We start from the raw sequence: 13,644 nt of genomic DNA, 5'->3' as shown, positions 1-13,644 counted from the left end.
GTTGGCATTTAGAGAGCACTGAGGGCGGGCATCAAGTGAGCAAGCTAGTGAAACGTTGCACGTGCAAAAGAGAAGGTCTGCACACATCCAAAAACGTATTTTAAATGCAAAATTGATTTCCGTGCGCTCGAAAGACTTTTTTCTTTGCGAAACGAACATTTTCTCCACAAACTCAGATCGCGCGTGTGCAAAATGCACTTTTGTGCGCTCAAAATATGATCTTTCGCGCGCAGAATTGTGGCAGAAATGTAAGCCCGTATGAGGGCTGTGTTAGGAGGAATGTGAGTGCGCAGACGTCAGCCAGTGAGCTGTGAACTGCTTTCAGCTCCTCCCTTCATGTTTTCAGCATGTTGAGACACAATGACCTGAAAATTACTTAAACACAGATTTGGTGTGAAGACTCACAGTTGTTTTGGAGAGCTCTCTGACTATGGCTTTAGTGGAAACGCTTCTCATGCATGTGTCCTCCACAGGAGCTTTGCTCGCTGCTGTGCTGTTGTTTTTGGTTGTTTATCTCTTCTCCAACAGCTCCAGCTCTCCAGAAGATCCTCCAGGACCCAAACCACTGCCACTGCTGGGGAACCTGCTCCTATTAGACCTCAGACAACTTCATGTGAGCCTCTGCAAAGTGAGTTTCTGTTTCTTGACTTGTTTTTGCTTCACCAATATATCATAGATTAAAAAAAAATTCCTAGAGTTCCTATTGTCATAATATGTTATGGATCCTAAGTGGCAGCATTGTTCTTACAGATTCCAACATGACACAAAACAAAAACTAGATGTTGGAAGTTCAGGATCACATTTGATTTTAAAAGGATTCCCATTTGATCCTGTCAGGCCCCATTTCTTTACTGCTTTCCAGAGGTTTTCTACTTCTTGTCTTTACTTTCTGTGGTTTCAGGCAAAACATTCAGGTTTTTGGTGCAACCTGATAGTTGAGTGCAACAAATACTAAATGTCAACCATCACAAGTTGGATAAATGTTTTCATATAATCATATATTTGAAAGCTCACCTTTTCTGTCATATATTTGACCACTGTTGCTGTAGACCAAAATAAGTTTGCATTTGAAGAGCTAAGAAACGTTCTGTCACCTATTTTAAGTTCCACTTTCCAAGTTCTTTGCTTATTCTCATATGAATTGCTACTAGTGACAGATCAGTGCATGAGTATGTTGTGTGAATTTGTTTCACAGTTGTCCAAGAAATACGGGTCAGTGTTCACAGTGCATTTTGGACCCAAGAAGGTTGTGGTTTTGGCAGGATACAAGACAGTTAAACAAGCACTTGTGAACCAGGCGGAGGAATTCGGGGAAAGAGACATTACCCCCATATTCCAGGATTTCAATCATGGACTCGGTAAAACATCAGCTTGACACAGCATGATGTGCACTAATGCATCACTGCTGAAGCTTGAGCTTAATCATTGAAATCATTGACATTGAGTTTTTGACAACTTTTCCATTGTGGCTCAGTTGTTCTATTCTTGTTAATGGATAAGTAAATGTTTAATATAAAACAATTAGAAGAATATGAAGTAGTTCTGTTGGAGTAGATCAGTCATCCTCTCTGGTGAGTTACGAATACAAACCATGTTTCTCCACAGGAATCGTCTTTGCTAATGGCGACGGCTGGAAGGCGATGAGAAGATTCGCTCTTTCAGCTCTTCGAGACTTTGGAATGGGCAAGAAGCTGAGCGAGGAGAAAATAGTGGATGAGACACGTTACCTGCGGGAGGTGTTTGAGAAGTTTCAAGGTAGAACAACTGCCTGCGTGAATGACAAATGTTTCTAAATTTGATATTTCTTATAGAGTGATATTGTTTTCTAAATATCACTCTATATTTCTTCTCGGTTTGCATATGTATTGCAGGAAAACCATTTGACACGACACAACCGGTGAATTATGCCGTCTCCAACATTATCTCAGCTATTGTTTATGGGAAACGATTTGAATATGAGGACCCAAAGTTTCAGGATATGGTGGACAAGGCAAACAAGAACATCCGCATGCTTGGTTCTGCTGTGATACAGGTACTCGCCAGTGTTTTTGGTGCAGTTCCATGCAGTTTTATTTTAGTATCATTGATCTATTCTATAATCTTAAAAATAAAAGTTTAAAAAAAATTTATTTTAATTTTTTTGCAACAATACCATATAAATTAAGAACCATTTTTGCTTCCCCAAAGAACCTTTCAGTGAACAGTTCTTAAAAAAATGTTGTTTTTTCTTAGTGTGAAGAATATTTTAATAATCTGAAGAACCTTTTTCCACTATAAAGGTTCTATAAAGAACCTTTTTCCACTTTTGTGCAATGGAAAGATTGCATGGGTGTTAAAGGTTCTTCATGGAAACTTAAATGTCAATAAAGAACCTTTATTTTTTATCAGTGTAAGTCTATATAGTTTTTATTAAGTTTGATTTCAGATTTAGCTTTAGTTATTTTAGTACTTCAAGGTAAATTAAATGAAAATTAGAAAGTTTTAGTTTTAGTGAACGACAATAACCCTGTTTCATGGCTGTGTAGACTAGTTGTGGATCACGTGACTTCAGTTGCTCTTGTTTTGTAAGGTGACAGCATGGATTTATATGGTAAACTGAAACGGCTCCTCACATTTGGAATTGAAAGAATGAAAAACTAATGGGAAACCGGAGCACTTTGCTTAAAGGCAACGTGTGCCTTGTTTTCTGTGCATTCGTATTCTCCTATTACATTTTAATTTTAACAGTTCTTAAAGGTGCCATAGAATGCATTGATACAATATTTTAAATGGTTCTCTGATATCTACATAGAAGGTATGTGGCTTAGGTAAGGGCAAAAAAATCTCCAGAAACGGTTTTACATGTCCATTTACAACCCTAGGATTTGTCCCTAGAATGAAATAGTCTGTTTTTACCTTATTTGGAAGGGTCATGAATAATAATATTGAGCTCTGCTCTGATTGGCTGTTTCACAGTGCGGCTCATTTCAGTAGCTCACACAGCAGGAAGGAAACACAGGGAAAATATATATTTTTAATACTGTCTCTTGCGTTGGGTAATTATACTGTATATAAAATACGGGCATCAGGGATCTTTTGCATTCTCGAGATTTACATAAAAAGGAGGAAACAATGGTGTTTGAGGCTCACGGTATGTCATTTCCATGTACAGAACTGTTATTATTCAACTATGCCAAGGTAAATACAGTTTTCCATTCTATGGCACCTTTAAAATAACCATTTTTTTTTCAGATAAAGAATGTTTTTTCACTGAAGGCCCTTTTGTGGATGTTAAAAGTTCTTGAAACCATAGATGCCAATAAAGAACCTTCATTTTTAAGAGTAATACACAAGCAATTCATGAATCGAATACCGTGGTTCTGTGGTGCACTTTAAAACACTGCCAGTGAAAAAGGCAATCATATGGATCCAGTCAGATTTGAAAATATGAGAAAATGACCAAAAATGCTCTATACAGTTCAGTCACATGCTCAGGTGCTGTTAAAATAGATTTGGCTCTGGCCTGAAACTCTATTTCCTTATGTCAGACGAACAGCTGCTGTGTGTGTCTCTACCTGCAGATTTACAACATGTGTCCGTTTCTTGGTCCCTGGATGAAGACGTGGAGACTGCTGATGGAAAATGTGGAAAGCTTCAGAAGAGAAATAAAGGAGCTGGTGAACGTCTTACAGGAGACTTTGAATCCGCTTGACAGCAGAGGATTCATCGACTCCTTCCTCATTCACAAACAAAGCATACAAGTAAAGTATTACAGGAAATGTATGCTTCATTTTTGGCCAGCAATAGCTTAAACTTTCACCGCTGGTGTTTGGTTTTCATTATTGAATTAACTATTCATTTATATGCACGTTTCGTGGTACTGGATCTTTTAGCCTCATCCTGAGGATGAAGTGTGTGTTTGTGCTTCATGCAGGAATCTGGAGAAAAAGAGTCACATTTCCACGAGCAGAATCTGCTCATTACGGTGTCAAACCTCTTTTCTGCTGGTACAGACACGACTGGCACGACGCTGCGCTGGGGTCTGATGCTCATGGCCAAATACCCTCATATACAAGGTCAGACGTCCAAACTGAGGGAGGAAAATACACAGTTCTCATCAACACTTTCAGATTTGTCTTAAATCATAATGAGAGATCTCACTGATATTAACACTCTGTGTGCTTTATATGTTCTCTCACTGGTCATAGATCGGGTTCAGGAGGAGACTGACCAGGTACTTGCTGGCCGTGAACCTGTTTCAGAGGATAGAAAGAACTTGCCATATACAAACGCTGTAATCCATGAAGTTCAGAGACTGGCTAATATTGTACCCATGAATCTCCCTCATATGACCAGCTGTGACGTTATCTTCAATGGATACTTCATCAAGAAGGTTAGTCTTTCTTATGTGATATATTATTTTTCTTTACAACACATTGCTAAGTTAAACCCATCTGCCGGAGTTTTTAAAAAATAATTTCTAGATCATTTTTAAGGCTCAATCTGCTCAGGTTTGTGTTCTTTACTTACTTATTTTTGTCCAGTATACTTCCCAAGAGACCACACATGCAGTTAGGTTATATTGCACTACAGCATTTTAAAAACATTGTAGAAACCACATCTAAAATAATAATAAAAAAATAACATTGTTACCAAAACATGATGTACAGCTTGTTTATTTGAATTACAAAAATGATCAGTATCAACCTGCAAATTTGAGAAAATGTACATAAATTTTTTTTTAATATATACAGTATAATTTTATACAACAATTTCAATTGTTCAAACAATTCTGTGTGAAAATCACTTCTAGGTCAGTTTTGTTTAGGTTGCCTCAAAATATAACCCAGATTTATATAGTTAACTAAAACTGAAACTTGATGAAAACAGAAAATATAAAAGTAAAGACATTAAAAATATTAATAACAACTATAATAGTATCTCAATGATACTAAAATAGCACCGATTTCTTTTTACATTTTATTTAAGGTTTTTGAGGTGTTTTGTCATTTAGATTTTTTTATTTGCCTTTTTAAAATATGTCTATATAATATTTATTCATTTTTAGTTCAGTTTTAATTAAATTTTTTTAGTACTTCAACTTCCCTAAATGAAGATTAGAAATGTTGAAAAAAAAAAATATTTTTTTTATTAAATAATGAATGTTTTTTTTAATCACTTCTGAAATCTAGGGGACGTGTGTTCTACCGCTGCTGACGTCTGTGTTGAGGGATGAGAATGAGTGGAAGACACCAAACACCTTCAACCCTCAACACTTTCTAGATGAGAAGGGTCAGCTGAAGAAACGAGACGCCTTCATGCCCTTCTCTGCCGGTATCATGTTTGAACTTTGACATTAGACCTGAACCTGATGCGAATGGCTTGATTGTGTTTGAGTATTTTTGATGACATATTTTTGATTTGTCCTGATCCCAATGTGTTACTGTTCAAAAGCAGTCATTGCAAATGTTATTTCTTTTATTCTCTTTCAGGCCGCAGGGCTTGTCTTGGAGAGAGTTTGGCCAGGATGGAGCTCTTTCTGTTCTTCACCTCCCTCCTTCAGCATTTCCGCTTCACTCCTCCTCCAGGAGTGTCTGAAGATGAGCTGGATCTCACACCAGTCGTGGGTCTGACTTTGAACCCTTCACCCCACAAACTGTGTGCAATCAGTAGAGCCGAACGACAACTAAACTGATCCATCAATCAACTGGGAAAAGTTCAGGTTTAATAAATATTACTTAAGCTATCCAAAAACCCAGTGCAATTATTCTAGTTTGTATTTTTACATGAACAATGTACTTTTCTAGCTATAGTGAGCTTAAAACCATGCCATATATAAAATAAGAAGTGAAGTGTGTCTGATTAAAGCACTTTTGTGAGTTACTGCACCATTTTGGCAGCAAAAGCTTTTTAATTGATGTCAGTGTTTTCTGGCTAAGTACAAATTATTTTGTAAAAGTGTGAAATGACCATATATATATATATACAGTATATATATATTCATATATATATATATATAGTCGGCTGAAGTCAAAACAAGTTGGCTTGTGGGATCAAAACATTCACTGAAGTTCAAGAGTGGACTTTTGGGTGTTTAGAATTAAAATGAGAAAGAACTTCATAAAAATAACTTTTCAAATTTTGGATTTTAAAAGTTAATGCAAAATCTTCCATTTTGCTTTTTTAATATCATCATTTAAATCAGTGAGAAAGTTTGAGCCCTTTGCAAATCCAAGTGAAACATGTTCAACAGAGAGGACAAGAAAAAGCATTTAACATTGTTCTGTTTAATCAAGTTTAACTGCATTAAATAAACATTTCATGTTCAAAAACAAGCACAGAAACACCACAGAATGACCGAAAGATTGAAGTCATTTGAAAAGCAAAAGCTAAACTAATTTCCAAGAGGCTCACGTGAGGTTGTCTGATGTCCAGCAGATGCAGGTTCCCCAGCAGTGGCAGTGGCTTGGGTGCTGGAAGACACATGCATGAGAAGCGTCTCCACTAAAGCCATAGTTAGAGAGCTCTCCACAACCTCAAGCAGAACAGATCTGAACAAGTGCTCAACTCTATCACTTTATATAGATTATAATAGTATTTTCTTTGGCGCCAGCCCTGAAAAAAGTAATGACATGACAACATTATTGTCAATTATTTATACCTGAATAACAACACTGAAAATACTAATAGTCACTGGATAGAAAAAAAGTGAAGAGTTAGAGAGCTTTGCGTTTAAGTCTCATCATGACAGTCGATCATTGTAACACTTTTATGGACATTATTGTTCTTATATGGTGTGGACTGTGCTGCGCTGCAACATAATCTTGCCACGTTGTGTCTATCTATCTTGTTGACTAACATTAATAGGAAACTTTAGAACTAAATGTACCATACAACAAGCATGACATTTCTCTCAATTTTGTATAAGCCTGGAAGAAATTGAGGCTAAATCATTTGGTGTCTCTCAGTAATTTTAAAACACTGATGCATGCACTAGAAAATGATTTAGTGATTTGCAAATGCTTCTAAGGCTGTATTTTTTAATGATATTTTATTGTGTGTAGTTTTGTTGTTTATGTGTATTTGTATAACTGGGCCGCCTATCTTGGCCAGGACACTTCTGTAAAATATATTTTTAATCTCAGTGAGGATCTCTCCTGGTTAGTAAAGACTTGATAATTACTGGTAATAAATACCTTGTTTTTGACTAAAGTTCATCCTTGATTTTTTTACCTCTTGGCTCCATCTGCTACTTTCCAAAGTATTTAAGAACAAGACTATACAACCTACGGCAAACCGGAATTCATGATTGATCTGAGATATATTGTGATGATCTCTCTGACTATGGCTTTAGTGCAGCCACTTTTCATGCATGTGTCCATCACAGGAGCTTTATTTGCTACTGTGCTGCTGTTTTTGGTTATTTACCTGTTCTCCATCAGCTCCAGCTCTCAGGATGTGGGAAAATATCCCCCGGGACTCAAACCGTTGCCACTGCTGGGAAACCTGCACATGCTCAACCTCAAGAAAACCTACATGAGCCTTTGGGAGGTGAGCTATTGAGCAAAAAATCGGAAGATTTGAGATGTAGCAGGGAATTTCACTACAATGTAGGGGTGAGTTTAACTTCTGCTACAATATGTGAGCACGAAAACACATTTTCCTGGAAGCAGACTTCCCATGCACTCTATATCTGCCTGTAGACATCCAAGAACAGGAATGTCTATTCCATTTGCAGCAGTGAGGCGCACACAGTTAGCGGACGACAGCTAAATCTTAAACGTCCAAAAATAAACTATGAAAAATAGAAGGAAAAATATTGTCAAAAGAAGAGCTTCAATGTGTTCGCAATGCCGTTTGTGTCCACACGGCGGCACTATTGTATCAAAAACGACACACGAGGATTTTGTCTCTAACAACAGTAGCAAAATCACTCGGTCCAAGCTGCTTTGCTTCAAAAACAACAAATAACGTCAGTGTATTTCTTCAGAATATCATATTTCTACGAACATTTCCGGTAGACGAGACAGTCCCTTAAAAAAAAACCCGTAATTCGGATTCATTCACTAAAGCAAACTCAGTTATCAGTTCTCAAGTCCATCCAAAAAGAATTTCAAAGTCTCTAAGTGAAAATACTGCAAAACGTCCAAAAATAAACTATGAAAAATAGAAGGAAAAATATTGTTAAAAGAAGAGCTTCAATGTGTTCGCAATGCCGTTTGTGTCCACACGGCGGCACTATTGTATCAAAAACGACACACGAGGATTTTGTCTCGAACAACAGTAGCAAAATCACTCGATCCAAGCTGCTTTGCTTCAAAAACAACAAATAACGTCCGTGTATTTCTTCAGAATATCAACTGTGGTTAAACAGCAGTGAAGAAAAACTCACAGTATCTCGGCTCCCTTCCGTAGAAGACGAACACTCGTGCTAACACACCTTCTCAGCTAGCACGATGAGCAATGCCCCTCCTGGTATATCACAGACACGCAGTTCAGTTTCTCGGCGATCAGGCTCCCTCAAAACTCACGACAGCACAAGCTCGATCCAGCTTCTCGGCAGCTCACGTCGACGCTTGTCTAATGCTGTTCACATCTAATCAAAGAAGTCACAAAGAAAACTAACTTTTTCTTTCTCGCGCTCGCCTCCCTCATTTCCTTCTTTTTTTTCGGAACACCCCGTCCTCTTCTTTTTTTTTAAAAACCCTTTCAAAATAAAGGTCCTTTATAAATAAACCTCCACATTCCCCCCTGCTAAACCCTGCCATATACAGGACTCTCCAAGATGACCAGCTCCTAAGTAAAAATCAGAAAACACAAGAACAGTTATCATTTGATTCCTTGACACAACATTTTCAACATTTGTTTAGACATTCTCTTGAAGCAATTAACACATTCTTAGACATTTTCATTACACTTGTATTGACACTTTAACCCCAAATTACATAATGTAATCATCCTTATATCTTACAGGCAATCTACCTTGTGTTTTTCTCTTTGAACGTCTAAGACTAGGTTCCACATTAGTGTCAGCTTCCGAAATGTCAGAATCTTCAGATTCCCCATCTTGTCCTCTTTCTACTCTCTCACTCTCAGCAATACTACCATCCTCACAAACCACTCCACCCTCGACTTCCCCAGGTAAGTATGTGTTTGGCAAGTGTGTGGAATATGGAATGTAGGCAATGTCATGCGAGTCAACATCTGTTTCTGACAACTCTTTTTCTCTTTCAGCACGTGTAACCTGTCTTGTGAGTGAAGGGAAGGTACAGTGTCTCAACTGATCCCTGTGAACTACTTTTGTGGGACCCCCTGGCTCAAGACGTACAGTAAACACTGGTAAACCGGCGTGATTCGGTTGCACTACCAAATACGGTACGGACTCCCACTTATCTTGGATTTTGTTTCGTCCTCTAATCTTGTGGTTACGCAACAATACTCTGTCACCAGCTCTAATGAGCGCTCCTGCAGCCTTGCGATCATAGACTCTCATTTGCAGCAGTGAGGCGCACCCAGTTAGCGGACAACAGCTGAATCTCTTGCCCTCCGAAATGCTGTTTAAAGTGAGACTCTGAGATGGTGGTGACCTCTGAACCTGTGTCCAGCAGGCACTTAGTGGGCACCCCTGCTATTTTTACGTCCACTGTCAGACAGTCTCCAAAAGCGCTCTCCTTAAGAGTTCTTGGCACTACATCAACCTTCCAGTCAGCTTTATGGCTCCGGATTACTGAAGGCCCATTGGTGCTTGCCAAGTCACTCGACGAAGCTCCTCTTACCGCCTCAGTCACTTCCGCCATTTGTGATGATGCAGCACCCCTGTTACTCAGCTCCTTATGCTGTCCGCAATGTCGACTGGTGTGACCTGGTTCATCGATCATAGACTCTCTTCCTTCTCCTGGAAGCTTCTTGGGCGGTTGTTTTTGCAGTCTCCACTGCAGTTCTCAGTTGTTCATGGTGATTCTTCACCCACTCATCCAAATCATCCGCTTCATCGTCAGTCAGATCCATCCCTCCTAAGACATCCATGGGCAGCCTTGCATCCCGCCCAAACATTAGATAAAACGGGGAGTAACCCGTTGACGAATGAACATGACTATTGTTAGCCATCACCAGTTCAGGCAAGTAAGTCTTCCAATCCTTTTTCTTTTCAGCAGGTAACGTCCACAGCATGTCGTGCATTGTACGGTTGAATCTTTTGCACTGTGCGTTCCCTTGAGGGTGGTAAGGACTGGTGCGACTCTTGCTGATTCCATACAGCTTACAGAGCTCCTTGATTACGCTTGCTTCAAAACACCTCCCTTGATCCGAGTGCAGCCGGGCGGGACATCCATAGCAGACAAACCTGGGTACCTTATCCCCATATGTTTCCTGTAGCAGTTTGAAGATGGACTCCTCACTGTTATCCCCCTCTTCCAGCATGAACTTCACGGTATCTTTAGCTTCTCCCTTTAAGTGCTGTTTAATCAGCTCCACTTGATCCTCATCTGGCACTTTCATGACACGGAATGCTGATTTCATGGAAAGAATCCACTCTTCCACACCTCCTTCTCCAGGCTTGGTGGTACCAGTGAAGTCAGTGAGTTTGTGATCCCTTGGGATGTAAATCGTTTCAGGTTTAACTTCTGCTACAATATATCTTGGACGACTAGGGAAATGACAAGATCTAGGTCTTCAACCCCTAGTACATTTAATTCCTGTACTTATTTAAGTATGTTTTTATCTGTCTTGCTAAGTATGCTTTTGTCTTTAGTAGCAGCGACTGATGAATGATCCGAGTGCAGCCGGGCGGGACATCCATAGCAGACAAACCAGTATCATACAAGAGCTTTGACGGTAGTCTGTGCTGTCTGATTTTTAGTCCGGACTGCCACTGTAAATCTTGTGAACATGTCCGTAAGCACTAGAACATTCTCATAGCCTCCTGCTGATCTCTCAAGTACAGTGTAATCCATGGCAAGCACATCTAGAGGTGCGGTTACGTTGGTGCAGGTCATAGGAGCACAAATCTTGGGGAACACATCCTTCGCTAAGGTACACCTCCGACACTGGGTTACCCACGCCTGCACGTCATTAGCCATTGAGGGCCAATAATAACTCCGTCGCATCTGCTCTAAAATGGCGTTGATTAACCCCTCTTCCCCTCTATCAGCCCACAAGACAGTAGGAATGCCCCTACTCCAGGATAACAGAAGTTTTACACTTATTTCCTTAATGCTTAGTAAAGAATAAACAAAATAAAGAAAACAATAGTCATGAAATGAACTGTTTCACTTCTCTTATGATTTCTTATGATTTCACCAAGAAATGTACAAAACATAAATTAAGTTTTGTTCAGATTCAAACTTTTGTTCGGTTTCTTTTCTTTCAACAATAATACTAGAACAAAAATAGAAAAACAACAACAGTTCCGATAGAACGCTCAAATGGTACTCGGTTCACTCAAAAGTACATTACAGATGTTTCATTCCACATCAGATATCTTTCATGTCAGTTCACATTCCTGAGTGAGATTCACAATCCCAGAGTTAAAGTTTTACCTCACAGTAGAACTGGGCTGGAGTTGGAGTGTCCAGATATGGCAGGGTAATTAGATCAAACAAATAGCCACCTGTTCAAAATCAGAAAGTCTCTTCCTTTTCTTTAAACACAGGAAAAATAATGTTCAGGAATAAATAATAAGGGAAAAAATATATTTCTACGAACATTTCCGGTAGAACTCCGTCGCATCTGTTCTAATGTAGTCCTACTTCCAAAATGTCCTCCATGTTCGTGCACTCCCTCATACACTTTCTCCCGTAAAGACTCTGGCACTACCAACTGCCAAATCTCCTCTCCATCTCTTGGATCCATAATCACTCGGAACAGCACTTGATGCCTTAGTTTCAGACGCTCAAGCTGTCTTGCTAACTTCTTTTGCTGGGTTTCCATACCCCGGAAACTATGTGTCAGTAACCTCCTGTTCTTGAGCACAGCGTCGTACACAGGTGCTATACAAGGATCCTTCCTCTGTTGCTCTTTGATGGATGACCAGTTATAACCATCAACACCCCTTGTAAACATGTCTGTAAGCACTAGAACATTCTCATAGCCTCCTGCTGATCTCTCAAGTACAGTGTAATCCATGGCAAGCACATCTAGAGGTGCGGTTACGTTGGTGCAGGTCATAGGAGCACAAATCTTGGGGAACACATCCTTCGCTAAGGTACACCTCCGACACTGGGTTACCCACGCCTGCACATCATTAGCCATTGAGGGCCAATAATAACTCCGTCGCATCTGCTCTAATGTAGTCCTACTTCCAAAATGTCCTCCATGTTCGTGCACTCCCTCATACACTTTCTCCCGTAAAGACTCTGGCACTACCAACTGCCAAATCTCCTCTCCATCTCTTGGATCCATAATCACTCGGAACAGCACTTGATGCCTTAGTTTCAGACGTTCAAGCTGTCTTGCTAACTTCTTTTGCTGGGTTTCCATACCCCGGAAACTATGTGTCAGTAACCTCCTGTTCTCGAGCACAGCGTCGTACACAGGTGCTATACAAGGATCCTTCCTCTGTTGCTCTTTGATGGATGACCAGTTATAACCATCAACACCCCTCTTTATGGCTGCTTGTTTGGCAACTCTGACCATAGACTTGTCATCCTCCTCTTCTTTACCTGGCCACAGGCATGCCTGTACCTCGTCTGAGGTCAACCGAATGAAGTCTTTTTCTGTGTCATCCTCCTCGGGTTCCATACTCCAGGGAATCCTAGAAAGAACGTCAGCATTAGTGTTCTGTCTGCCGGGCTTGTAACAAACCTCAAAGTTGAACTCTGCTCGCGCTTGCCTCCCTCATTTCCTTCTTTTTTTTCGGAACACCCCGTCCTCTTCTTTAAAAAAAAAAAAAAAAACCCTTTCAAAATAAAGGTCCTTGCACACCTCCACAGAGACATCACAGTATAAAGACAGATATAAATAAAGCAGTCATATAGTGAAAACAAATCATTAGAGTTGTATGGCTTTTAGACTTTCATGATCTTTTGTCTTACAGTGCCATTTAAGGGCTAGTAACTCCAACTTGAATGCGCTGTAATTCCGGTCATTCCTTTCAGATCCCTTTAGACCTCTGCTCGCGTAGGCAATGATGCGTTCTACGCCCCCCTGCTTTTGACTGAGTATTGCTCCAAGTCCATTAAGACTCTCATCCGTCGTAAGTATGAACGGACACTGGAAATCAGGGTAAGCAAGAATCAGAGGTGACATGAGACAACTCTTTAGTTTGTTGAATGCGGTCTGACACTCCTCTCTCCAGGCGAATGGTTCTGACTTGCCTTTGTTACCTTTCCCCACTAGGGCATGTAGGGCAGGGGCATAGATTACGCGGGGGATGTGTCCCCCCCACTTTTAATATCACGTAAATTCGTCCCCGCACTTTTTCGTGCAAGTGTGTTCGCATAGAGGTTTTCAAGAGCCGGTGTGAATAAATATAGATTTAAATTCAAAGAGACAGGATAGTCTGTGCATGATCTGATGTTTTATTCGGACCCAGAATAAGGCGAGATGAACATCGCGGAGCGCTAAACACTCCGTGCAGTGTATGTTTCATTCATACTCGAAGCCAGAGGGCGCTCTCGCGCAGAAAGTCGTAAGCAGAAAGAGGAAATCCCTAATATGGACAAAAGC

General features: G+C 40.0%; 2 protein-coding genes across 2 annotated transcripts in view; both read left to right on the top strand.

Annotated features, from left to right (window-relative positions):
- Positions 1-317: 317 nt before the first annotated feature.
- Positions 318-5,937, top strand: cyp2k8 (cytochrome P450, family 2, subfamily K, polypeptide 8). The gene is made up of 9 exons (XM_016525673.1): positions 318-628; positions 1,196-1,358; positions 1,606-1,755; positions 1,872-2,032; positions 3,561-3,740; positions 3,914-4,055; positions 4,188-4,372; positions 5,172-5,313; positions 5,472-5,937. Exons 1-9 carry the CDS (start codon positions 431-433, stop codon positions 5,672-5,674), a joined length of 1,524 nt encoding a protein of 507 aa, XP_016381159.1. The 5' UTR covers positions 318-430; the 3' UTR covers positions 5,675-5,937.
- Positions 5,938-5,947: 10 nt separating this feature from the next.
- Positions 5,948-13,644, top strand: part of LOC107718612 (cytochrome P450 2K1-like) — a 34,997-nt gene continuing 27,300 nt past the window's right edge. Inside the window, exon 1 of the mRNA XM_016525780.1 lies at positions 5,948-7,530. Within this exon, the coding sequence (XP_016381266.1) occupies positions 7,285-7,530 (246 nt within the window). The 5' untranslated portion in view covers positions 5,948-7,284. The remainder of the gene's footprint in view (positions 7,531-13,644) is intronic.

Source organism: Sinocyclocheilus rhinocerous, unplaced genomic scaffold (genome assembly GCF_001515625.1).
Source record: "Sinocyclocheilus rhinocerous isolate Xijiao unplaced genomic scaffold, SAMN03320098_v1.1 scaffold182, whole genome shotgun sequence".
Lineage (NCBI taxonomy): Eukaryota > Metazoa > Chordata > Actinopteri > Cypriniformes > Cyprinidae > Sinocyclocheilus > Sinocyclocheilus rhinocerous.
This window is presented reverse-complemented; position numbering and strand designations above follow the sequence as displayed.